General features: G+C 44.5%; 2 protein-coding genes across 6 annotated transcripts in view; one reads left to right on the top strand and one right to left on the bottom strand.

Moving 5' to 3' along the window:
* GNE (glucosamine (UDP-N-acetyl)-2-epimerase/N-acetylmannosamine kinase) overlaps nucleotides 1-2,186 on the top strand; it is a 50,067-nt gene extending 47,881 nt beyond the window's left edge. Inside the window, exons 11-12 of one of the 2 annotated variants that reach the window (XM_004677788.2) lie at nucleotides 413-529; nucleotides 1,013-2,186. In XM_004677788.2, coding sequence (XP_004677845.1) covers nucleotides 413-529; nucleotides 1,013-1,248 — 353 coding nt within the window. In that variant the 3' untranslated portion in view covers nucleotides 1,249-2,186. The remainder of the gene's footprint in view (nucleotides 1-412; nucleotides 530-1,012) is intronic. The other variant, XM_012721548.1, reaches the window with a different exon arrangement.
* A 3,157-nt stretch (nucleotides 2,187-5,343) lies between these two features.
* CLTA (clathrin, light chain A) lies at nucleotides 5,344-25,476 on the bottom strand. Of its 4 annotated transcripts, XM_004677782.2 has the most exons (7): nucleotides 25,060-25,476; nucleotides 18,277-18,314; nucleotides 16,346-16,463; nucleotides 12,102-12,213; nucleotides 7,880-7,933; nucleotides 6,754-6,789; nucleotides 5,344-5,792 (listed from the first exon to the last, which is right to left on the bottom strand). In XM_004677782.2, exons 1-7 carry the CDS (start codon nucleotides 25,274-25,276, stop codon nucleotides 5,621-5,623), a joined length of 747 nt encoding a protein of 248 aa, XP_004677839.1. In that variant the 5' UTR covers nucleotides 25,277-25,476; the 3' UTR covers nucleotides 5,344-5,620. The 4 variants fall into 4 exon arrangements, with proteins under 4 accessions (XP_004677839.1, XP_004677840.1, XP_004677841.1 ...); XM_004677783.2 differs by lacking the exon at nucleotides 6,754-6,789; XM_004677784.2 differs by lacking the exon at nucleotides 7,880-7,933.
* Nucleotides 25,477-26,967: the final 1,491 nt, after the last annotated feature.

Here is a 26,967-nt window from a genome sequence, read left to right as displayed (position 1 = left end):
CTAGCTAGGGTTTGGCAGGGCCAGAGGCAGAGTTCAGGTAGTGTCTGACCCTTAGGCTGTCCCTTTCTGCCCAGGCTGTGGGGCATTAGTAACGCAACATCACACCTCAGACCGAAAGCACATGACTGACTGTTCGTGTGAAAGAAAAGTCAAGAGAGCTAGAAGATTAGAAGGCGCTGCTCAGAGTTGGAAATTTGATAGCATTGGTGGGAAGTTCTAGGTGACCTCTGGCCGCCAAGACCTTTAGGGACGCATGTGGGTATATGAATGTTAAAAAAAAAAAATTTACAGATGTGAAAACGAACAGTCACCCTTAGGGTCTTGCTGCCAGCCGGCACAATTTAAAGCTTGGCCTTCCCATAGGGTTGCCACAGCTCATGAATGACTGCTTCTCCTTCCTCTGATCAAACAGAAGACCTGCTCTTGGTGGAAGGGATGTCAGTGCCAAAAGATGAAGCGGTGGGTGCGCTCCATCTCATCCAAGCAGCAAAACTTGGCAACGTGAAGGCCCAGAGCATCTTGAGAACAGGTGTGTGGCTCCGGGATGGGCTCACAGATTCCCCGCTTCCCTCAGGACCAGTGCTCTGCAATGTCTGTTCAGAAGTATTTTTCTACTAATTGAGAGAGAAAGGCAGTTGCATTCAAGGTGTTCAGCAGCACTGCCTTTGAGAAGGTTTCTCAACTATTAAAAAGCTCTTTGTTCGTTTTATAGAAAATTTAGGTAACTATAGGAAAAAGAAAGTATCACTTTGAGTTTTGCCTTTTGGAGATCTATCACTTACTAACATTTTCTTCCAGTCCGTTTTTTACATGGTTGAGACCATATAGTATACAAATTTGCCACCGAGTTTTTCATTTCAAAGGATTTCATATCACAGGATTCTTTTTGCTCATATTAAGTCACCAACATCTGTGTGAGTGGACGTAACTGTTGCCAATGGTGGGCTCTTTTCCCCCTTTGGCATTTTGCTTTTGATGCTCTCCCTAAAACTTATGTCTTGTGTTCCTGTAGCTGGAACAGCCTTGGGTCTCGGGGTTGTGAACATCCTCCATACCATGAATCCTTCCCTTGTCATCCTCTCTGGAGTCCTGGCCGGTCACTATATTCACATCGTCAAGGATGTCATCCGCCAGCAAGCCCTCCCCTCTGTTCAGGATGTAGACGTAGTGGCCTCGGATTTGGTTGATCCCGCCCTGCTCGGTGCTGCCAGTATGGTTCTGGACTACACAACCCGCAGGATCTACTAGGCCTCCCTAGAGTGGACATGGACCAAGACTTGAGCACGCCTTCATGGATTCAGGTTCTTTTAGACGAGTTTTTCTTAAAAAGCAAATTTGGTATTTGGCAGGCAATTTTGGCAGGGAAATTTTTGCTTTTTGTTGCCTCTTCCAAAATCGCCTTTCTCAAGCCCCATTTTTTGTAGATGCTGCTCGTTCTGGGGTTATTTCAGCCCATACTACCTAAGTACCAGTTTTCTGTGCCAAAAATAGCTACAGCAACAGACCAGGAAGCCTTAGAGCACTGCTGACTAGATGTACCTTCCTCAGCATATAAGGTTGACCTGGAGTGTGGGTTAATATTCCATCCTTCTCTGACCCTAAATAGACTGCAGAAAGGGATCCAGTCAGGGAGCAGGAATCTCACCATGAAAGGCTCAAGTTTTTTTTTAAAACAACTTTATTGAGATGTTTTAACAGCATACAATTTGATAACCTTTGACATATGTATATACCTGTGAAACCATTAGCACAATCAAGAAACTGGACATCAGTAACCCCCAAATGTTATTTGTTGAAATGTTATTTTATTACTATTATTAGCAGAACCTGTGAATAAAGTTAGAATTGGGATCAGAATTACTGTGGCTTTAATGATCTTGTCCTTATCACTTATGGACAGCAAAAGGCTACTAGGACTTAGTCTCTGAAAGGTGATCACTTGTCTCAAAAGGATCTTTGCTGCTGAAAAGCAAGTATCTCTCCCTTCAACAGCATTTCTTACTATGTGGCATTATGACTCTGAAGTATCAACTAAAGCAGTGTGTGTTCATGTGACTGGATCCTGGCTAAATAAGTGTGCTTTTACATATATCAAGGTAGTGTCTGGGCCTTCCCAGTGGCCTAGGAGTTAAAACTCAATGCTATCACCTATCACCACTGCAGCCTGCGTTCAGTTTGATCCCAAGTCAGAGAGGTGACCCACATATGGCGCAGCAGACCTCTCCTGTCTAGTCTCTGGTGAATCCTCTCATCCCCTGTACCTCTGGCCTACACCTCAATTTTTCTACACAAAAGAAAAAAAAAATTAGATAAAATTAAGATAGTGTTCTTGCTAGCAGTTGCAACCTGAAAGGAATACTACTGTTACTATTTAAGTGCCTACTCTATGCCACACTCCGAACTGGGTGCTTCATATGCATTCTAAATTCTCACCAACTGTGAGGTAGGTGTTTTAATTCTCATTTCATAGAAGTCTAAGGTAAGAGTTAATGTGCCTACATCTTTGTGGCTAGTGAGTTTTTGAGACAGAGATAGGGTTTGATCCCAGTTTGCTCTGTGTTATGTTTTGCTAAGCCACACCGTCTCTCAAAAACTTTCAAAAAGCTTGAGTATGTTAGTTTGCTCTAAGCTACCAGAAGCTTTAGTAAGAATTTAATCAAATAGTCCTCTATGCGGTGAAGATTTTGCCAATATAATTTTTGGTCTAGTGGCAGGTTTTCTGAGTACTCTCAGATGATCTAAAAAGCATGTGTATGTTTTTCAGATGTTATTTTAGGAAAATCTGAAGGTTTCTGTAACACATTTCAGTGTTAGCATATAAAACTACATGAAGGAATCAAGTAAACTTAACTCCCTGCCGGGTTAATGTGAAGAAGGTAGATTGGTTGATTCCTAGAACCCTGAAATTATCTCCAGGTCCTGGTCATCTATCGCAACACTCCATGGCAATCTCCGGGAAGGAAGTTGGTTTCTTGGTCACCATTGTCTGGGGCAAACGGTGTGCTATAAAGGGGCATCAAGTTGCTTGGTGGGACCTGTAACCTCTCTGCAGGTCAGAAGGCTGCACTGCTGCCAAGTTTTACACTAAGTATGTGGAAGGAGGATACTGAGTCTAAAACCAATTCTGTTTTTATTAAATTCCTGAAAAGCCTAATATATTCCAATATAATTATTACATAACCTTAATTTATTCTAATGTAAATATCTTTATATTACTGTTCTGAGTCAAATTATGGAGAGAAAAAAATAAAAACATTCCTTGTGAAAATCTTGAGGGTTTCTTTGTATTTTGTTTTGTTCTAACTAAAAAAGCATTCCCCTTCCTAAAAGAGATCTGTATGGATGCATTACTTATGAAGGTCCTAGTATTTCTTTAATATATCTAGTGCTACTTTCTCAACCAAAACAATCTGATGAATAAAGCCATTATGTAACTTCTAAAATTTGACATAAATAGCACAGTGGCCCTAAAAAAGAAGTCTGAAACTAAATGGTGAACACTCTCTGAGCTCATGGCCAAATCCCTCCTCTTTATTTAGTCCATATGGGTAATGGAGACATGGAGAAACAATTCCCAAGATAGCAAAGCTCCACAAAACTCAAGAGGCTCCCAACTCTATAATTTTTTTTTTAAAAGATTTATTTATACATACAGAACTGGGGTACAGGTCAGAGGCACGGGAGTGAGAAGATTCACCAGAGACAGAATGGGAAGCAGAATAGGCTGAATGACTGAAATACACTGCTGGAGAAAGTAGCAGGTGGGTCAGGAGAACATGTGGGTCACCCACCCTGGCCGGGGATCCAGCTCTTTGCTGCAGTGGCTGTGGTAGCCTCATAGTGCTGTGCTTTAACCTGTTACACCACCAGGGAGGGCCCCTCAACTCTTTCTTGTGGTTTCTGTGGGCCACGAGTTTGGGAAAGCTCACTTCACAGCTGCAGGCAGGCAGTCAATGACTCACACTGAGCCAGGGAGAAGCTGGAATACTCTAGACATCCCTTTGCACAATTTCAGGGTCTTCTTGGCTTGTTTGGCCTTCTTCAAAGCCTGGAGAGCTCAAGGTGGTCATTTTTTTACATGGTGCTAAGGAGCTACCAGCTAGTGTTCCAACAAACCAGCCATAAGTTCCTCTGCCTTTTGCAACCTAGTCTGGGAAGTCATACAGCACCTCTTCCCCTCTTGTTCTGGGGAACGTCAGAGGTTTCATTGACTTAAAAAACTGCCACCACCATCTATCTTCAAAAAGTCCACCTGGTGCGGGAGGTAAGACTATCAAGACAACATGGAAGGTGAGTGGCCCCACAAAGAAGGCACTGCAGATGCGGCCTTGAACTAGTTCGTAAGTTGGATTTCCACATTTTTAGTGGCACGATCAAGGTTCAGAAGAATTGCCAACAGTGAGTGAGTGCTTGACTGCAATCAGAAGTGGCTAACGGAAATAAACAAGGAAAAAGGCCAGCAATATGGGCTAGGTCACAAGGAATGCCTAACTTAAGAAGCTTGAAAAGGGGGAGACGGAAGAAAAAGTAATGAAGGGTTCCTCTGCAGATATTAAGATGGACTTTCCTTCTAGGCAATGGTGTAGCCACACAGGCATTCCTGAGTGTGGTCCTACAGGAACTTACATCAATTTTCAACTTGCAAAAATCACCTAACTGTGAGTAGTGAAACGTGGTGCCTGAGCCAATGATCTCAAAAGTGTGGATCCTGAGGGAAGATAATGTGTTGCTGCCTGAATGAGCAGCTTCCGAGAGACTGTCGTATAGATCAGTGTAATTCCAACTTCTGGAGATGGAGATGTTCCGAAATCCACAGTGCAATCTGGATGCTACCTACCCGATCACACATGGCCAGAGCACATGATATAACTTAGGGGTGTGTTTTCACTGTGTCCAGTGGCGAGCACAGCCTAGCCAAAGGATTTGACAACAAAGAGCCAATCACCAGGGCTGGCACAGAATCCCACACGTTCCAATGCACCCTGTGTAATGGGGCCAACCACATGCTAATGCCTTCCTGACTCAGGTTTACTGGGCAGAGCCAAATGAGAAAGTCTCCAGAGCCCCCAGACAGAGTCTAGCTGCAACATAGCCCACGACCTTAGAGAAAGGAATGTGATATGAGCCATCTGGAAGAAAAGTCTAGGCTGATAAGGGGTCATTACTCTGTTAGGTTGGCAACATGGGAGGCACTTGTAGCTATGGGACTCCCTTCCCAAATGAAAACGCTTAAGAATTCTACAAATAAGAACTTGGAGCTAGAAATGCTAAAAGGAAATGTGCATCCCTTTCAACCTCAGTCCAAAGAGCAGCAGATCTTGAGGTCAATAAAGAAGCTTTATGTTTATTGCTTGAAACAAAATTTATTCTCAGAATAATGCACAAAAGCACAGGCTGAGGCTACCGTTGGAGGCTTCCCTCTCTTCCTCCGCCGCCTCCCCCTCCTCAGAATGCCAGGGAGAGAACACAGTTGAAGGAAACATGCAATCACAAACAATGATCAACTCTAAAGACAAAGGTTTGGTCCAAAAGAACTCAACATAATTAATCCAATTACTGTGAAGAGCTTCACTGAGTAGGATTAAGATATTGCAGATGTAGTGTTCCACGGGGTGGCTCTTCAGTGCACCAGGGGGGCCTGCTTGAGGGAGATGAGGACAGAACGCATGCGAGAGACGTCTTTGGCCTGCTTGCTGGACTTGGGGTTAAAGTCACACAGCCGGGCCACCCGTTCCCACTCAGTGCCTGGGGATGACTCATCAATGTCGTTTACAAAGGCTTCTTCTGCTGCCCTGGAAGCAACAACAAAGCATGTTGGTTTGGAGAGCCTCCTCTCAAGCTATGTGGCCACTGCCTTGTTAACAAAAAGCAACTACCTCTCCATGCCTGACTTAACAGCCTCTGCTTTTCCAAAGAGTAACAGCCCCTGGTTTAGGGCAGACACGTGGCTACTCCCTGAGGCACCAGGTGCCTGGAGTGCTGTGTAAAATGTTGGAATACAGGTGTTTGGTTCAGGGCTCACTCACTCACTCTCTCTGTCGAGACAGAACATTAAATAAAGCAAGTCGTTGGCCAGCTTACTCACTGCCTTCATAACAAGAGCAAGACAGGAGGCTGGTCAAGAACTTAAGGAGTAGTTCATGTTGGGCAGTCCTGAGTTTCAAGTAAATTTAGAGACTTCTACAATGCCCACAGGTCTCTGCACGATAGCCTCTGGATGTATTCCTAAGGCTGGAGAGAAAGAAGGCAGATCAAAAGGAATTCAAGACAAAGCTTCCATGCTAGCAGGCACTAGAGTCAAGCCATTCTGGAAGGGGGGGTTGTTAGAGGACATTCTCCAGTTCAGCCAAAAGTTGGTCATTTCCCCTCAAGCCAGGTGCCTTGTGGGCTGCTCAGGGCACATGGGCTGGGGCAGATGCCCGAGGCTAGAGAGCCGATCAATGTTAAGTGCTTTGGGTAGGATGTTCCATCAATATTTCTTTCACGTCAAGGTCAGCCCACCCCCAGTTGAGACCTAAGCTGGTGGGAGCTACAGCCGGAAGACATTGGTAGGAGGAGGGAAGACACACTGTATTCATCTACTCCAACAAGCATCACGGGCAAAGCAAAAGCAATGGAGATGACTGGTCTGTGGGGACAGGGTGGCACTCTCACAGGGATGGCCGTGGCAGACACCGCTGAAGCCCAGAGCCACTACAACACTGCAACTTCATGGCACACACAGTTAGGGGCAGTGAGAAAGGTTTACTTAACTGTTCTAGGCTGTAGCAAGGATGGTTTATGTTTGTGCTTAAGGTGAAGAGAAGAAAAACAGGAGAGAAACTTTAGGTCAGATATAGAAAATGAGAATGAGCTCAATGCAGATGGTCAGTAAGCTAGACATGCCCTTGCCACTCACTCTACGCTTGGGAACGTGCAGCTGGCTTTGCTGGGCCACCCCGCCGCCCAGCAAACCCAGACTCGACCTTTCCAGTCTCCACTTCTACTCCAGAGAGAATGTGCAAAAGTCAGATCCAATACCACCTGTAAGTCCAGCATTTCACAAGATTCGTTGCAAATGCATCTGGGGGCCCAGGAAACCCGTTCTGTACTTCAAAGGGAGGAATATCAGGACACAGTCCCTAGGAGGTGCTACAGACTCCAGCCTACTGCCCACCCTCCGGGCCCATCCACCCTCATCTCCCTATAACCAAAGCTACTTCTAATTTTCAAGGCAGAAACAGCAGTAGCTGATTCCAAGTCTTCAGCAGTAATGCTTCAATAGTAACATCCTTCAAATCAAAAGCTCCGCCACATGATATGCAGTTTTCTTTGAAGGAGGACAACATGGCCTTTATCAGACAGCTTTGGTTGTCTTGGCCTTAATGTCAGGGGGAAAAGGGAAGCCTCTTTTGTCAGGGGAAGCTAAGACAGGGCATCAGACACTGGCCACTAACCAATTTCCAACATGAAAATCACTGACAAATTACATGGGGACCTCTTCACTCTCCCCTGCTCTGAGGGAGAAGCTACCAACCCTGGTTCTTCGAAGGAATCAAGTGTAGAAAATGCTGCCCTCACTGGCTCCTTCCCCAAGACTTTGCCTTCCCACCTGGAACAAGGAAGCAGCAGTGGGAGCAGCAACAGGTCAGAGCTCCCCAACCCCTCAGCCCCAAGGCCTGCCCAGACGAGACCATGAATGACCCACATTTGGAAAGGGTGTCATGATTCTGCAAGACAGTCAATGACCATACCCCCAGCTTATCAACTCCTAGGCAGCCCCCATAGTGCCAATTTGAAATAATTTTAAAAGCAAAGAAATTTGTGACATAAAAGGAGAATTAATTCTAAATGAAAAGTAGAAAGAATCAAAAGAAAAGGAATTAGTTTTGCAACATACACATAACCAATCACGTCAGCGAAGGGTTGTTTGTAGAAAGCTTCATCTGCCACCCTAGACAGCAAGAGGTCCAAAAGGCAGGCAAGCAGGCAGGAAAAAAGAGAGAACATTGAGAAGCAGAAACATGGGAAATCCACAGTGGAGGCACGCGTGCGCGCTGGAAGCTCCATCCTAACCCCGCAGCTTCAGTGCCGGAGGCCCCAGCGGAGCAGGTTCCCACTGGCCATCACCACCAGATGCTCCACTGTGGGCGCTGCCAGCTTCACCACCCTCTGCCTTACCCAGCCGCAACCAGCACATCAGAAGCACCCACTTACAGGCTAAGCCCTTTTACAGGCTGATTTGCTCCTCAACCTAACAACTTAGGACTCTGAGCACTGCCCAACGCCTAGCGAAGAAGCAATTCGGCCAAGTGGCAATGGGCAGAACTCTACCCAAACTGCCTGGCTCTCCTCCTTCTACAGTAATGCTTCTTCCCAGTCGTATGTGCTCAGACCAGGCCACTTTTCTGCCAGTCCCCATCAGCAACCCTGACCGTGGAGGCAGCCGGACACCAGATGCCACACGTCCCAGAGCCAGCTTTAGCTGGGACTACTGCTTTCCCACACTGGCTGGATGGGATCAATTTTCAGTACCCTGGGAATACACGTTCATTCCAGACACCCCACCTTATGATAAAAATGCTAATGGGCTGCTGGAAAAACCCACAGATGAAGGTCCTGGCTTTAGCTCTGTCCCCATCTGGTACTGGCAGTCTGTGCCAGATGACTTTCACAAGGCACAGCTCAAAAACCAGAACTTCCTCCCTCAACTCTCACATCAGGCTTGCATCAAAACAGTAGGGATCTGGAACCTTCATGAACGGGGTCATGCTGGGAAGAGTTTACACTGCAGGAGACAGGCTTTTCTTTGTCCCTGGCTGAATCCTGGGCCTGACTTGCGTATCGTGTCTACCACGGGTGGGCAGGGATTCTTCCTCAAGGCATCCCTACCCTGTCCTTTGCCCAGTTAGTCTGGGGCATGGAAGTAGAAAGGCATTTTTAAGGACAATCATGCCTGGTCATTAACCTAAGTGCTATATTTATTTGAAGGGAAATTCTAGTAATTTTCAGTTTATTTTTAAACTCACACATACTCTCCTTTCCCATTTTAGTTTTGTGGAAATTTAAAGAAAGCAAAAGGAACAGCCTGACTGCAACTCCACATGAGTCAGCAGGAAAAATAGTTATTTGTGGGCAGAATGAGTGGGAGGGAAAGGAAAGGCAGGCACCTTGCAAACCCATGGTCCTTGTAGTTTACACAAAGAACTAAACCCAACAGATTTCAACTGTGCTCACTTCTGTTGCAAGAAAAAAAAAGGTTCAAGACATCTCTAAGACAACAAAAAGCTTGAATGTCAGGAGCTCTAGCTCTTTGTGGCAAGACCAAAGAGTGTGTTGGGGACAACACAGCCCTGTCACAGTGACAGCCACAGAATCAAGTGAAAACCATACACGCCAAACACAGGCAGCCCGACCTGTTTGTTCTTCACCCACTAGACAGGGGGGCCTGAGGACAGCACCTGTCAGGTTAAGACAAGGGGCTTGGGAGGGGAGAAAAGGACCACCTTTCAGCCCCAACCCAGGGCACTCAAGAGGCCCACACATATTTCTAGCCCAAATGGGCATGGGAAAAATTATCTACCATCACTGAGAACCATAGATTCCACTGATTTTTACAAGACTAGACAGAGGTCTGCACAAAGCTACCTATAATTGGGGGTGTTTCTGATGTGTTTTGGGAAGGAATATGGGCTGGGGCAGTTTTTGATCTGTACACTTACCCAACTGTAGGGGCCAATGACTCTTGAGACTGGCCCCAATGAAAAGAGAATTCTTTTCCACAGGCCATCACTTAGCAATTCATGGCTTGTGCACACAACATTTAGGCTCTGACTTGGAATAAAGAAGGGAGATGCAGCCTGAGGACATTAAACTACAGAAGCTTCAAGAGCAAGGCTGGCTGTCAACTGCACCAGCCCCACCTCCACCCAACAGTGCTTGGTACAGATATGCTCCCAAGGCTCTGGTTGAGGGCATCTGGAAGTTAAGAAGCTTACTGACATTCTCAGGAATAGACCCTAGCTTCCCTGAGTCTCTTTCAAACTTCTCTCTTTCTAGCTTGTCTTTGTGGTCCCTTTAACTCCAGGGACCGACGCTTGCTGGAAATGAGCACAGTAACTTTCTAACAATATTCACTTACACCTATAGACAAGAAGAAAGAAGAATCACTTTACATACAGCAGTAGGCCTTTAAAATTTAACATCAAATATGGGAGGGGAAGCAGCCTGCATTACCAAAACTCCAGGGGAAGGCATGTGCCACTGAACAAGTTCCCCAAGTGCTTCTGTAATGCTCCCACTGAAGAATCCTTGGAATGAAGAGGGGAAACGCCTCCTGTCCAGGACCCAACGACAACGGCTAGTGCGCCTCTCACTTCACATGCTCAGGCTCCAGCCCATGGCTGCGAGTTTTCCATAAAGCAAGGAAGCCCATTTCTAAATAGCTCTCCATTCTTAGCAAATGGCGAGGCTGTACCTTTCCTTCTTTGAATTTCTAAGGTTCATCAATGAAACCATCCAACCCAACCTTCTACAATTCTGAGTAAAGAAACATACCAATGTCCCAAATCAGTGCCTGGAGGGACTAACGCCTTAAGACTGAGCTCCTAAAAACAGCTAAGATCCTGATCCTAAGGACACCTGATCCTGTAGATAGGAAAAAAGAAAAAAAAAAAAAAACCTTTCTTTAGAGAAGGGATATAGTTTAACAAAACTGGTTTGAAAACATGTCTTCAAGGGGTTCCCAACATAATCATTTTTTAATCCTGAGATCTGACTTAGGGCCTCTGAACCAAAAGGGTCAGCCTAGTCATACCAAGCACTTCAGAGTGGCACCACGGAGGCAGCCTGTGGATAACGGACTCACAGGGTGTTGGCACAAAGCACCCATCACCTTTCCTTACAGATGTGAACTGCAGCTGGGGAAGCACCCTGAACAAGCACAGGATGAAGGAGCCACAACCTGCCAGCACTTCATATTCACCAACTTAGCAGAAGCACCGGCAGCTGATCCACCCTCAGCAGCTCAATACTCAAGAAAAAAGACCCTTGCCATCGGTCAGAGATGCCACAGTCATGCCTAAGAGCACATCCCTCAGGAAGGAGGCTTCATCATGACATCAGGAGGCAGCTGACAGAACCCCAGGAATGGCCAAAGGGAGACTCGTAGCTAAAGGCTGCTATGCAGAAGAGCCCATCTGCTCTGCCAGTCACCAGTTCCCTCCTCTCTGGAGGAATTCCATCTGCTGGAGCTGCTGGAGATAAAGGCACCTTGGCCCCTGCTGCCTGAGGACAAGAACCTAAAGTTCTCCACCCAGGATCCAGTCTGGCCTATCTGCACAGTGAAATGAACGTGGTGGCTGTCATGTCAAAGCTGGGGTCTGGACACAACTGCGGAGCAAGCCCGCAGAGGCGAGCAGCATTGCCTCTGCCTCTCTGAGCTAGACAAGGGGCGCTCCAGGCCAAGGCTGCTGGCGGTAGTGAGGAGAACCAATGTGTTTTCTCCCCACAACTACTTAACCTTCTGCGAGTAGGTAAATTCTGAAAAGGCCATTTTTAAAAAGTTAACTCAAGATTCTCTTAAGCACAGATAAGTACCCAGAGAGCCATTAATTCTGATGTCATTTTGCTGGAACACCCTGGCAACCTAATTATAAAGCACATTTCCCTGCTAATGGACCATTTTCATTCACGCAGCTTTCAGAGAACAGGGCTATCCTCAGGAGATGCAATCTAACCAAGGCTGTAATCATCTCCAGAAAAACGGAGATCCTGGCACATTCATGAGAGTGACCTTTCATCTCAGGGTTACATTTTTAAAGATGGACCTGGTACAAGAAGTGACTTGCCCTTTGCTGGGTCACATCACTGCAGGTGATGCGTGTCAGGTAAATTCTCAATTGAAGAGCCAAGCTCCCTCCAGCTAGAATGGCTACGTCACAGTCTGAATTATACTCACAAGACCCAAGAGACTTGCGATCCTTCTGTTTCAAGCACGTAAAAATCTGCAAAGACATTTCACCCTAAAAGATGCAGCAGCTGAGAGCCCCATAACTGGCTGCCAGAAATGGATGTGATTCAATCCTCGAAACCCAGCTGCATCAACACCAGTGCGGACTAACCTGTTGTTTGCTTTTGTTTTCTGTAGCTGCTCGTCCTGCCTCGCATACCACTCTTCTAGCTCCTTTATTGCTTTTTCTTTCCACTCCGCTTCTTGCTTCCGAGAGTTGGCATCTTTGAAAGAAGGAAAAAGACAATATAAATGTGGCAAAACAGAAAGTGAAGCTCGTTTCATCCATTTGCATTTAGTAAGACACACTGTGTGTGCAGGCAACTTGCGTGTGTGTTCTAGAGGAAGAGTGGGGAGACTCCCTTTCTGCACCCAGCTCTAGGAGCTCTCACCATGTCACCTCACCCTGCCTCACCACGTCACCCCAGTCCACTGACATCTTAGTGGACCGCTGGTTTCGAGGGCTTTTTGGGCTGGGGAAGCTGAGAGATAGTGTGTATGGGGAGTGGTAGAAATACTAACTTTTAGTAGGAAAAAAGCCTTTTGGGGCACCAACTGGGGAAAAAACAGTAATAGGAGATTCTTTAGTAATGACATTATTTCAAGGTGGATACTAGACAACTTTCTATTACAACTCTTCTCACAATCTATTCTAGAGGTTTGACAGTTTTGTTTTTTGGTTTTTTTTTTTATATATTTATATAAGGAGACACTCCTGAATATGGCAGAAGCACTTTTATGAGCCAGAGAGCCATTAGGAAAATTACTGGAGATGATTCAGGACCCAGGGAATGATAGAATATAGATGTCAGTATTGCAAAGGCAAGAGTATCTATTCCTACTTAAACTGCAGAATGAGTTTGTTCAAAGTCAGCACAGAACAAGTGAAAACTCCTATGATGATTGGTGGGTAAGGAAGGTGAATCATTTCTTTTAAAGATTTATTTATTTATGCATATAAAAACTGGGGTCCAGGCCAGAGGTATGGGTATGAGAGGCTTCACCAGAGACAGAGTGGGGGGGCAGAACAGGCAGAGCTAAGCTACTAAAATACACTGCTGAGGGGAGCAGCAAGTGAGACAGGAGAGGTCTGCTGCACCATGTGGGTCACCTCCCTGGGCAAGGATCGAACTGGTACTCCAGTGGCTGCAGATAGCTTGCCAGACTAGTTCTCAAGCACGAAGAGTCTTAGGACTAAATAGGGTTCTCCTGAGATACTCGGCCAAAGAGACACTGGTCAGTAGAGAGTGGGAGAAAAATACAGGCCATAGCGATTGCTGTAGCTGACATTTGATGTCACCCTTTAAACTTGGTCTTAAGGACATACTTTCTATCAAGTGTTTATCGACATCTTATTTTTAATGCTTACAACAATCCTAAGCTGTAACTCCAGTTCCATGCTCAGCAGTGAGAAAAACTAGGTCAGAGTTTGAGTTGTAAAGATTGTAGTACGTTCCTTCCTAAATGTTTTAGTTAGTGGCAGAGCCAACATCCAGCCTGGGGCTGAGCCTAGTGCACTCTTACTTCATTATGCTGCCTCAAGCGGGACAGAAAGGGAGGCAAGCGTAAAATGATACCAAGATGTGAGTAGAAGGTGGTCACCAGAGATCCAGACAGGAGTCAGTACAGTGCAGAGCCAGAGCCAAAGCTGCAGTCTGTGTTCATGAGGGCAGAGTCTACATGGAGGGACGAAATGAAATATTTTGGGGCATTTTTAGGGTCCTTGCCAGAAATGTATTACAGTGATCACCTGTAGAAGACACTAGAACCTGCTAGTTAATTAAGAGCAGCTAGAAACTACCCCCAAGGTTTCAAATTCAGAAGAACTTCTTATCTATTATTTAACAGAAGGTGATTACCAGGAGAATTACTTTACTTGGATTTTCCACTGATGACTTGAGTATACAGAGTAAGCTTCTGATGTACATCTATCTGTGGCAAAAAGTATGTGGAGTGGAGAGGTCTGAAGGCAAAGAGAGATGCTGTGGGCTGAAGGGGCACACACACAAGAAACTGAAACACCAAATTTAAAATGTATATTGTGTCTCAATTTCAAAGTGGTGAAATTACATCCAAAAAAATCATTTTTTAGGAGACTTCTTTCAACATGGTCCAATGATCATTCTTAATACAAAAGAATATCATGCATCAAATATGGAAGTGTATCCCTGGAAAATTAAGCTAAGTAAAAACTGTGGGCCCTCCCTGGTGGCGTAGCGGATTAAAGCACTGCACTGAGAAGCTAAAGCCGCTTCCGCATGAGTTCGATTCCCGCCTGCCCCAGAGGTGACCACCTGGCGTGGCAGACCTCTCCTGACCCACCCGCTGCTCCCCTCAGCAGTGTACTTCATAGATCTGCCTGTTCTGCTCCCCACTCTGTCTCTGGTGAAGCCTCTCACCGCCCCTGAGCCTCTGGCCTATACCCCAGTTCTGTATATACAAATAAAATAAATCTTTAAAAAAAAAAAAACAAACTGACCAGCTGCTGTCATAAAACAACCCATTTAAATTATATTTTTGCTTTTACCAATTTATACAATTATATTAGCAGTAAGAAGTCAGCTTTCTTGTTTGTTTTTTTGCAATAAGAACTAGGTTATAGGCCAGAGATGCAGATGGTGAGAGGATTCACCAAAGATAGAGTGGGGAGAACAATAGGCAGATCTACTGAAATACACTGAGGGGAAAATGGATGAGACAAGAGAGGTCTGCTACGCCATGTGGGTCACCTCCCAGGCCAGGGATTGAACTCAGTCTGTGGAGATGACAGGGCTGTGGCTTAACCCTTAGGCCACCAGGGAGGCCCAGAATTTAGAATTCTTAAATGGTTAGCTTGAAGGAACAAAGAATGTAAGCCTAATACAATCTCTTTGAATCTGGGAGCGGGAAGGGAAAAAGAGAAAGAGTACCTTGGACAGCAGGGGTGCTGGAAGCTATCTCCTCCTAAGGCCTCCCTCAATGTTCACAGAAAAGTGAAGTACATGGGAACGTGGCAAATACTTAAGCTGAAGCCACTGACACTAGTTCTCTACTCTTAGCACCTTGTGCTTTCTCACAGTTCTCACAAGGGAAAAAGGTGAAACTGAAGAAACACCTAGTTCATGGACCAAATTAATTTAATTGTAATACAAGGCCCGTCTTCCCCCAGGGAGGCATTTTGACTTAAAACTATTTCCGGGCCCTCACTGGTGGCGCAGCAGGTTAAAGCACTGCAGTAAGAAGCTGAAACCACTTCCGCATGAGTTCGATTCCCGCCTACCCCGGAGGTGACCACATGGCATGGCAGACCTCTCCTGACCCGCCCACTGCTCCCCTCAGCAGTGTACTTCGTCGATCTGCCTGTTCTGCTCCCCGCTCTGTCTCTGGTGAAGTCTTTTGCTACCCCTGAGTCTCTGGCCTGTACCCCAGTTCTGTATGCACAAATAAATAAATCTTTAACAACAACGAAAAAAAACTATTTCCAAAGTGTCAAATTTGAGAACTGAAAATAAAAATGCAACTTTTGCAGGCACCAAAAAGCAAGCTAAAACTTACCTGACAGGAATATTAAGACAAATAAATTGTACACATTTTTTAACAAACCTCATTTTCGTTAAGTTTTACCTTCTTCAGCCTTCAATGACAATGGACTGTGAAGTCTCTCACAAGAATGTAATACCTCCAGATTTACAAGGCACTGTCATAAATACAGCAAACTACCTGGGATCAGGAACACTGATCTTACTCCACAGATGAAGAAATAAGATTCTGCAAATGTCTGAGTAACCAACTGCCCACAGCTGCTAAGATCTAAGGATGGGCCTGAATATGGCCTTTCACATCAAGTTTGGTGCTCTTTCCACAGTGCCAGCTTGCTTTTCCTAGGCGAGAACACTCTGAGATACTCTCCTGGCCCCCCAATCCTCACACTACAGCCTGTGAGTAAGCATCACCAGAAGGGTGACCTTGAGACCTTTAGGTTGAGAAAGAATGTTTTTCCAAACACTAGATAAGGACATTATAACTAATTCAAGTTAAAAAGGGATAAAAGCAGGGTCTCCCTAGTACACGAGGGGTTAAGTCTCAACACTATGACGCTATCCATAGCCACTGTAGCACAAGTTCAATCCTGGCCAGAGAGCTGACCCACATGGTGCAGGAGACTCTCCTGTCTGGCCGGCTGCTCCCCTCAGCATTGTATTTCAGCAGATCTGCCTGCTCTGCTCCCTACTTTGTCTCTGATGAATCCTCTCATCCTCCGCACTCCTAACCTATACCCCGGTTCTTTATTTTAAAAATAAAATCTTACCCAAAAAGGGGGGGGGGGAGCAGAGTCAACTATTCCACTGAAGACAAAGACAGAAAGGGTTTCCTTACCAAGGGCTTCCAAGCGTTCCGTTTGCTCTTCTCTCCACTTGCGGATACTCTCAGGCTCTGACTGCAATCGATCCACTTGTGAAATAGCTGCGTAACTGTCTGTGGGACCATTAGTCTCCTTAACACAAAACACAATTACACTCTATCAGTACCAAAACCTCTTTCTTGAAACGTACTTTTATCAAACTAGATGCCCCTGGTCATGTACAGCATGACCATGATGGCTAGTGTCAAATGTTAAAGGATTACTTAAAAGCAACAGCCTGAGATATGCATATAGGGAGTTTTCAACACTACTGTACTTAATCCCTACAACCCTCAAGGGAGTAGAGCAGCTGTTATACTACCTGTGAATAAATGTGAACAAGAGTGGGAGGCAGAATAGTCAGGGATGGCTAATCCACTTACTAGAAAACAATTAGCAGTTTTACTTGACAAAGTGACTGTTATCTTCAAAGTAACAAAGTACATGTAACAGCAAGTACGAAAAGCTAAAACTTCTAAAAGCCATTATACAATATGGAAAAGGTTACTTCACACCACTGCATCAAAAATAGTGAATTCTAGGAATGGAGAAAGTTCAAGTATGAGTCACAGTGTGTTGGGGGGCGTTGGGACCTTTTTTTAAATGAAGGGGTAAGATTTGGAAGCCAATTAATACTCAAGTAGAATTTAATCTCTAGAGGAGTATTTCACCTGTTGAACTAGGGAATGTTAACAGGTTAACCTAATCAAACTATTAAAAAAAATCAAAAGGACTGATTAAAGTAATATCAACCAAACTTACTGGCACTTTCAATGAGTGAAGCACATAAAGCCTTTATCTCCTAAATACTCTGAAAGACAAGTTTCTATACCCCTTCACAGCTGGTGAATTGAACTGAGGCACAGATATGACACCTCCCGACTCCCTGCTAGTAAGGGCCAGCCCAATGCCTGTTTCTGCAATTTCACGTTATAGCAACAGAAATTTGACAAAAACCTTATGACTCACAGAATTTATGTTTACTATCTACAGAAAAAGTCTGTCTACTTTTGGCTTAAACCGATTAATGAATGTCATCCTTTTTGCCAGTTGATTGTTTCAGGGTGGGCTGAAAGCCAGCATAAGCAAAAGAGCATATTATTCACACACAGTGATGATTACATTCACTGGTCTAGAGGGAAAGGCAGGCCTTGTGCTGGGTGACTGGGAGAAGTGAAAACTGCATCTTATTTGAGATAACACAACATGGAGGTCTCAAAGATCTACAGTCCTTTTGCCACCAGGAAGGCAGGCTGAGCAGGAAACTGCCACATCCGTCAGGCAGAGCCAGAAGGGAAGGGTCCTAATGGAACTGAGTCTGAGTCTAGCCCAGGATCAGTTCTCAGAATTTTTTCAGTTATATAAACTATGAAGTTCTATTTATACCAATGCAATCTGGTATGCTTTCTGCAATCAGAAAGCTTCCTGACAAAGGGGGAAATAAAACAAACACCAGTTACTTCCTCCTCCCAATACAACCTGGAAGACTCAAATGACTGCCCCCACCACATACCACCTTTGTTAGACAAATTTATTTTACCTGTGTGCCTAAACTTATTCATCTATAAAATGGGAATAACGATAATGCAGGCCTCTCAGGCTGTGAAAAATAAGATTAAATACAAACAGTGCTTGACACAGTGTATGGCACAAACTAACCACCACAATCATGAAATGTCAATTAGTCAGAATAAAATTGACAACACTAAAGTTAATACTAGTGTTAGGTCAATGAGATTGTTACAGAATGTTCTGTTAATGCCACTTCTCTTCAAATCCTTCCACTTTGGCAGTTACTAGTACATCCAGGAAAGTCAAAGGAGTAAGGTTCTTTCTAAGTCAGTCAATACACAGGAAAGGAAGACTCTTGACCACTATGACTCAACATAATCAGAATACACTGTACCTGGTAGTATTCGCCATTCATCACTCCATCAACAGCATCTGCAAGACATAAAATTTCAGTATGTCAATCAGAGCTAGTCAAATGCTGGACCTATGAATTACAGAAAGTAGTAATAGTATTGTGTGTTGCAGGTACTACAAGCCACTAAATGCTATCCCTGTGCTAGGGACTAAATATGACACTGAACTATCTTCTATTTAATGAAATCAGGATGTGCTTGACCCACAATGACTTCACCTAAACATGGACAAATCCCCCAAGCTCTCAAGCCCAGGCCTTTTGAGATTCTGGCAGAAGTCTCATAACAAGAGTTTATGAAAATTCTAGAGAAGGCAAAGGAAAACACGACCTAGAATGACTCAGTCAGCACAGCTTCATGTTCAAACCAAAATGCTTTCTTGGGGTGAGGGCACTCTCTATCCTTCAGATGGATTAGGTTTGGCACCCAAGGGTCTATAGTTGAGACTTCTTGCTAATTTCACAAACCCATGTGAAATTACTCCAAAATACTAAGTGAGCAGTCGAAATTAAATTAAACCAATGTTCATAAGAACACAAATTACAAAAACTCATGAAAAGTGTGATGTTTAATCTCATTAAGCATTCAAAAAGCTCAATCAGAAAAGTCCATCTCAAAAATAAGAAAAATGTCTTTCAAGTTAAGACCTAGAGAGAAATTACCCACCCAGTACAAAATGGTGGTCCACAGGCTGGACATATTTTATTTGAAATACAAAGCGTATGTTAGGAAATTTCACAAAAGCAGGATTTCCAGGTTAGGGGCGAGGGGCAAGCAGCGATGCAATCTGGGAACACTGGGCCTGCATTCCTCAATTGCCAGTTAGGTCAGAAATAAGGGCAGCCTTGACAGGGAGCATGTGCTAGTAGGCAATTTGCCAGTCTTCACTAGCACATCTCACTGATTCAGTTGCTTGACTGGTTCCAACAGCACACACTGCTACCCTGCCCCAACCTTAGAGCCCTTGTCGAGAGGCAGTCTGCACACACCACCCTCTGGACTAGCTGTATGCCTTCCCTGGAAAGCCTCAGTATAGGCAAATGAAAACTTAGCTTCCACCTACCCATGCTATAGCTTTATAATGTTAGTTGACCCACGTCTTCCTATTATGTAGGACTTTTAATATCTTTCCATTTTTTTTCAAACTTCAGTCACCATCACATTGCAAAGGGTGAGAGAGGGAAAATGGGAGACAATGAACTTACAAAAACCTAAGTGGTAAGAGGAAGGTCAGCGCAGTGCAGCCACCATTACCAGGCCCTCTGAGGGCAGCACATGGAACGACACAGCATCCTTAGAGACCTGGGCCAGGAAGTCTCCTGCTATCCGATGTCACCAGACCACCCTCTGGGCTTCTTGGTTCCCTCACTAATTAAAACTAACAAACGGTCTATTTTCTATAGCAACCCTACCATTTAGCCATTCTTTCAGTTCTTCTGCTTCTCCCAATAACTCCCTCTACATTTTGAAAGTACAGTAAACATTCACAGGTCATTTCCCCAGGTTGCCTCACTGACACCAACACATTGTTTTCAAAATGGGGAAATGGTCACTCAGCCCACTGGTTTCTATCCTTTTAGTTTACCAAATACTTCTCTCAGTAAAACCAGACTTCTACAACATATGCTTCCAGTAATCCATTCATCTGTATCATTAAATCCTCAATGAGGAAATCTCAATTCGCTGCCAGGTAGTGCTAAACACATTATATACAGTTAAGTTTTAACCTTCACAAAGCTGTATGCACCAGCCCTTCACAAGTGACCTTAGAACACAAAAAGGGTTGCTTAAGAGATGAATGTGCTCTTCAAGGGGTAGATAAATAATATTTTGTCTCTCAAATGTATATTTTATGTTTAAGATATGTAAGACTAATGTATGTATTTATGAGATAACTAGATTTTATTTTATCTGGTTTGATAATCTGCATTCAAAAAGTTATGCTATATCCCAGCAAGGGATCCAGCAGAAGTCAGGGGGAAGATTACCTGTTAATATGATACATACGCACCCAAGATCTAAGCACTAATCAACCCTTTGTGGCTTTGAACTGTGTTTCAAGTGCTGATAGTATTTCTCATAACCCAATTTTCCTGTGTTACTCCTATAACTTATAATAGTACAAAAGTGAGTTTCTTACAGTTTTTGTTAGTGGTTTTTTATTACTTGAAGCTACTTCTGTGCCATCTACCAAAAAAATTTTAAGCATCCTATCAAGTACTGAAAATAAGAAGCTTATCCCAAAACTAATAAACTTATTTGGGGGCATATTCAATTGTTCCTCTGTAATAAATTTATTGTAGAAACCCTGAGCCACTGGAAATATATTTTAAAGACTTCTAAACATCATCATCAGGGCCTCTGCTCCCTATTTACCATTTATATTACAACTAGCACAGCACATGAGCACCCTACTTCTCTAACCTTCAATGATACTACAGACTGAGTTTATTGTGTTTTTACATTTTTGCTGACTTGATGGGTGTGTGACTTAAGGTATCTCTGTTGTGTCAATCTTACGTGTTTTTAAGATTGATGGATTATTTATGTTTACAGAACTGGGGTATAGGCCAGAGGTGCAGGGGCAGTTAAGAGACTTTACCAAAGAGAGTGGGGAATAGAACAGACAGATCCCCTGCTGAGGAGAGCAGCGGGTGGGCCAGGAGAGGTCTGCCACGCCATGTGGTCACCTCCAGGGCCAGGGATCGAACTCATACTGAAGCGGCTGCACCTAGCTTGCAGTGCTGCATCCTAACCTATTGCGCCACCAGGGAGGGCCTGTGCCAATCTTACTTCCTGTGAAAAATCACACATCTAATATGTGGTTTACTTTTCTACTGAACTGAGTTGTGTCCATTTTTTAGCCTTTTATCTCTTAGTAATGTCTACATTAACTGTTCTTCCTCTGATGTTACAAACATGTTCCCCACTGTCTTTTTATAATATTTACACCTAGAATACTTAACCTGTAGAAAGACACCATCTACTTTTCCTTTATGATTTCTGTGTCTAGTTTTACACTAAGGCCTTTCCTATTCTGAGATAATCACTTTCTTCTGGTGCTTAAAAAAATGCCTCTAATCCATCTGGGATTCATTTCTGTTAAGACAGAAAAGAGCAAAATTGTTTTAAATCTTAGAGCCTATAATGGTTAGTCTAGCCAGACTTACATTCTGGTTAATAATTATAGTTAATATACCAACTATCCAGTTAATATATTCCAGCCCAGGGCCATTCCCAATAGGAGACTTTGATCACTGCTCCATACACAAAACTAGAAGCAATTCTCACCCCCTATCACATGGTACCTGCCCTTTAGGCCTGCAGACTCATCCAGGCCCACCAGCAAAGACTTGAGCTCTTATTAGTCACTGTAATAATATATAGACATTCAAGAGGCCCAAGTCAAAGGATGGTCTGTTGCTACAGAAACATGCAGGAAGGTCATCTAGGCCTTTGATTCATTAAGAACAACAACTAAGCTAAGCAACCTAATACCCTGGTAGGAAATTTTCTAGGGCAACTAAGGAAGTCCAGACAGAAACAAGAGCCAAATAAGTTTGTAGATATGAAAGACTGATCCAAATCCACCTTCAACTTCCCATGTTCCCCAGTCAACTAAAGTCAAGCAGACCTGGTCTGAATCCCAGATGAGCCATTCATTAGCTTGCTTCCTTGACACTGTGTTTGACTTTCAAGATAATCAGTTCTCACCTCAAGTAGTTATACTACCACTTAGCTTAAAATTACTGTGCAGATTATAAATTACAGGGAGTATCCAGTATAAGTCAATATGCAATAGTACTAAATAATATGCATGAGATTTCCCTGAACTTCTCTCCTCCACTGTACCAAGAAAATTACTCTCTTCCAGAAAACTTTCCTATAATTTCTTTCCTTTCACATTCTTCTTCCTTTTTCCTCCTCCAAGAAAGTACTTGTCAGAAATCTAACAGTGCCTCATTGCCATACTCTCTCAGTAGTGCCGTAATAGTCTCACTCTCCTCAGCCTGCGTAAGTGAGGGCTTCTCAACAGCTCTAGATTTAAACACTGCCTCTTGCCTTGTTCTTCCTCAGATATAGGTTCTTCCCCTACTCCTCAAGCTCTGTCAGCACCTCCTGCCTATATATGACAGTATGACCACCATTATCAGAGACAGAGTTACCTCCTACACACTTTTTTTTCCCTAGCATCCCACCCCCTACAAGTCTACAAGCTGCATTATAACTTTCTCTCCCTTCTCCCTGGTTTGTGCACCTGTGCTCTCTGATGCAATCCTACTAACCCTCAGGTGGTGCTTATTTGCACCTTTTAAACAAAAAATGTTTATGCATTCATACAAGAACTAGGGTGCAGGCCAAAAGCACAGGAGTTGAGAAGATTCATCAGAGACAGAGTGGGGAGCAGAACAAATGAAACATACTCCTGAGGGGAGCAGCCAGAGACAGGAGAGGTCTGCTGTGCCATGTGGGCCACCTCCCTAGCAGGGGATGGAACCCACTCCGAAGTGGCTTCACGGTGCTGTGCTTTAACCCCTTGTGCCACCAGGGAGGCCTGTATTTGCAATTTTATGGTGAAAAATGAGGCAGGACAGTGGTAGCAGTGGTGGTTATTCAAGCTGCCTGATACCACAAAGCTAAACTTGCACCCCAGCATCTAAGACAGCACAAAATCTTAACCAGTAGACTGTCTCCTAGAAAGAAAAAAAAAAAGAGAACATGTCCCACCACCGTTTCCTGCCATGATCATAAGTGGAATGTTCCTTTTTCATGCAATTTACAGGTCATTTTTGGGGCCTGGGAATACAATAACCATTAATTTATAGGGAAAAAACTTTGAACACTCTTAGACCCAAAATACAGCCAACCAAATGGTGACAAACAGGACATTCTACTTACAGATAGAGGAGGAAACGTACAGTTCTGTAATCCCTGAAGGAAGTGCTAACCACTGCACTATTGTTTTTTTCCTGACCACTGCACTATTACCAACCTTGCTGTCAGAGATTTGGTTCTAAGTCACTAAAAAAGCCCTTCCTAGGAACTAAGTCAGCAATCACCCTTTCCTTCCCTTTGCTGAAAGCTTAATGCTCAAGGGACGTGTGCATCCAATTCCAGTCTTACCCTTTTACCTCCCCACATTGCACATAAGATCTGCTAGCTCTACACAAAACCTTTGGGCCTAGCATTTTAAGCCCCCCTTTCTGAGTACCTAATACGTATGTGATGCCCTTCTAGGCACCTGAGATACAGGAGTGCGCAACAGTTAACACTGCCCTTGGCCAGGCCCTAACTATGGATCCTTATTCTCCCAACCCAGGCCAATCACAACTGTTTTTCAGAAATGACACAGCTCTTATCCCAGTCTACCTCTGCTAAAATACCTGCAATGAAACATGGTACAGTGGAAGAGTGGAAAGACTCAGGGCTCAGTTATCTTTAAGCAGTGAACTAATCCTTAAGCAAGTCATTTCTCTATTAAACAGGACAAGAAGTATCTAAGGTCCTAAAAAGTAAATTTTATGATTTTTCAGCAAACATTAGAGACTTCCCAACAACAAAAAAAAAAACCCTAATTATGTGAAGGCAACTTCATCGCTCAGTCACAGTACAGCTCAGTCCAATTTGTGTGCAATAAATCACACTTCAGGTGTTTTACATGTTCTCATGTTAAGTTCTTATTGGGGGACTGTTTTGCTTAGGACTATGGTGTCAGGCGCTGCACACCAGCATTCACTCCCAAAAAAAGATTCTGCTTGCTAAGATAGTAATTTGAGATTTTTTAGTAGGAAGTTTTATGCACCAAAACTTCAATATCCAACACTCCTAGTTGCTCAGCATGTTTCTCTCATGTTACCCACCTGGCACCTAAAGGTTTGCACTTGGGGTGGTACAAACCACAACTGCCTGCCCCATCGATGCCCTATTCTCCTTTACTTGCATTTTTTCTTTTCCGTAAAAGTCCCACCTCATTTCTTCTAGCTAATTTCCTACTTCCTTATACTACTAAAAACATTCCATTCATCCTTTCTTCCCACCACCACAATCCTAAGCATCACAGATAAAGGCATTCAGAGGTCAACCTGGCTAATCTTAAATTCTGTTTAGGTAACACTGCCTACCAAAGCTATCCCTAGAGGAAGAAGGGCACAGGAATCCTAGCTGTAACAGGCCCACCAAATGATCAAAACCTTGTCTCTCGTTAGCCTACATTTCTTTCTGCAAGCCTAGACCGTCTTTCCAGAGGCCCCTATTCACGCTTCCTTTCCTCCGCATTACCCAAAATTCTGTACACCTAAAGTGCTAAGATGCTGAACAGCGTTGTCATTTTTATTTGTATGCCTCAAAAACTATCCCACTGTTCTTGCTAGTTTTCTGCTCCCCTTTCCCAGTAACTGGTCTTTGGGCTTAAGCTTGACAGTAACTGGTCAAACTGCGCCAATGCGGCTGTGCATCAGAGGCCGGCTCAAGGTGTTCAATGAAAAGTTTCTGTGTCCGAAGGGCTCCTTCGGGCTCCGCAGCCTGTCACCTTAATCGGTTTGCTTTCTCGCTCCACCAGCACCGAAGAGCGCTCAAACACACAAGGCTGAGCAGGATTCCCGAGCCCAGACTTCTCCGCATGGCTGGGCCGGGGTCTCATTTCCTCTTTGCACGCCTCCTTAGCCTCCCGGTTCAGCAGAGACCAAGAGTTACACGTACTCAGACCCGCTCCGGGTTGAGTTTCCACACAAGTCCGCCCGCCCCAACCGCGACCGCGCTCTCACCGGGACCCCCCGGCGGCTCGCCGTGCGGCTGGGGGCCGGGGGCGCCGCCGTCCAGGATGGCGAAGGCCTCGTCGTTCTCGATGCCCGCAATCTCGCTCTCCTGCTGCGCCAGGAAGGCCGCGGCCGGGTCTTCTTCCCCGGCGCTGGCCACCCCGTTCCCCAGCGCGGGACCTCCGGGGGCACCAGCGGGGGCGCCGAACGGATCCAGCTCAGCCATAACGGGCAGTTCAACGGCACGGACACCGACGTTGAAGGCCAAACCAACCGACCTACCGACACGGAGCCAGGCAGCGGCCGCTTTGGTGGCGACTGCGATCCGAGGGCAAGCGGGAGGAGGGAGAAGACGGAAGCGGAAACCCTGCCTGTATTTCCGGTTAGTCTAGGCGGTGTTGGAGAGCTGAGAAGTAACAACCAATCGGAGGGCAGCAATGGCTTAAGAGCTACCCAATCAACAGCGGGCGGGGCGGACCCAGTGGGTCTCGGAGGAAAACTCGTGACTTAGGCAGCGCCAGCTGTGAGGGCGGGGAACCCCGCGGGCCTCGAGGAGCAGGAAGTGGTTCTTGACTTAAAGCAACTTTAGCCGCCGGGCCTTTACGGCCGGACGGACCTGACCGCCGCTTCTGATGATTGGTTGATTAGAGGAGAGGTTGGGGTTTAGGCGTTCTGAACCTCAGTTTACTCGTTTGTAAAATGGGGACAAGAATCCTGCACTTATGCCCCTGTGGGCTTCTTGGGACTGCTGAATCCTTTTACAGCTACACTGGCATAAAAAAAAGTTTGTATTTGATAGCTCATTTATCTAACTTTCTGCTTTAGGGCCACCTAACTTAGATGTAATTGATTCAAATCTACTCTATTACCACCTCTTAGTACTTTGATAAATAAGCAAATGTAGCTCCTTGTGCAAATCCTTTTTAAAGCCTGGACTCTTTTTCGGAGTGAGCCAAAAGGAACTGGAAAATTCCTCAGGACACACCCAAGATCTTAGGGAAACTTTTTGAGGCCCCTTTGTGGGAAGGATTGTTCCCACGGGAATCAGAGGGAACCCGGTCTCCTGGACATCTCCATGATGGCACTAGCCACAGCAAGGTATGTACACACTTTCCCCAGCGAGGGATAGCAGAAACTTTTTTTTTTAATCATTCTTTATTTTGTGCATTTTTTTTTTATCTCAGTTGTAGTAGCCCCCGTGGACTTCCCACCAGCAGTTCACCCATGTGCCATCACCATAGTGCCGTGCACTCTTCCCACCCCAGTTTTGATCCCATTCCCCTCGCCACCTTTGTAAAATGTGTCTGGTTTATAGTTGTTCATTGTTTTTCGTTTTTACGTTATTACAATTGCTTTTTCTTTTCCCCCCTGATCCTTTATGCTCCTGCTATGAATGAAACCTTCCACTATTTTTCTTTCTTACTGGTTTATTTAACTAAGAATTTTTAAAAGTTCTTTCAGTATTCTTTTAAACCAGGGGCAGGTTAATAACATGGCTGGTTAATTTTGTCCAAACCACAGAAATGAGGATAGAGTTATTCCAGGATCATGTTGAAAGGGGGCTTATGTAAAAAGTCAACAAAACCAGAAAGGAACCAGCCCATGTCAAAGAGGCCTTCAGAGGCGGTAAACAGGGGACATGAAGTGGTTTTTTAAAAAATTTATGTGTACTTTTAGTGACCAAAAAATAGGAAGAGCTAAGTTGCAGTTCAAGTTTGAAGCCAGTCGTTGGCACAATTTCTTTTTTTTTTTCTTTTTTTCAGGAAAATCAAACATTTTTTAAGACCTGCAACTGATTGAATGAGGCCCACTCACATTGTGAAGGATTATCTGCCTTACTCAAACTGTATTGAGTTAATTTCTATAAAACACTTAAAGGAAACATCTAGAATAATGTTTGAACAAATATCTAAGTAC

Source organism: Condylura cristata, unplaced genomic scaffold (genome assembly GCF_000260355.1).
Source record: "Condylura cristata isolate star-nosed mole 26May11 unplaced genomic scaffold, ConCri1.0 scaffold00006, whole genome shotgun sequence".
Classification (NCBI taxonomy): Eukaryota; Metazoa; Chordata; class Mammalia; order Eulipotyphla; family Talpidae; genus Condylura; species Condylura cristata.
The sequence above is the reverse complement of the archived record's forward strand: the minus strand, read 5'-3'. Positions and strand labels throughout refer to the sequence as shown.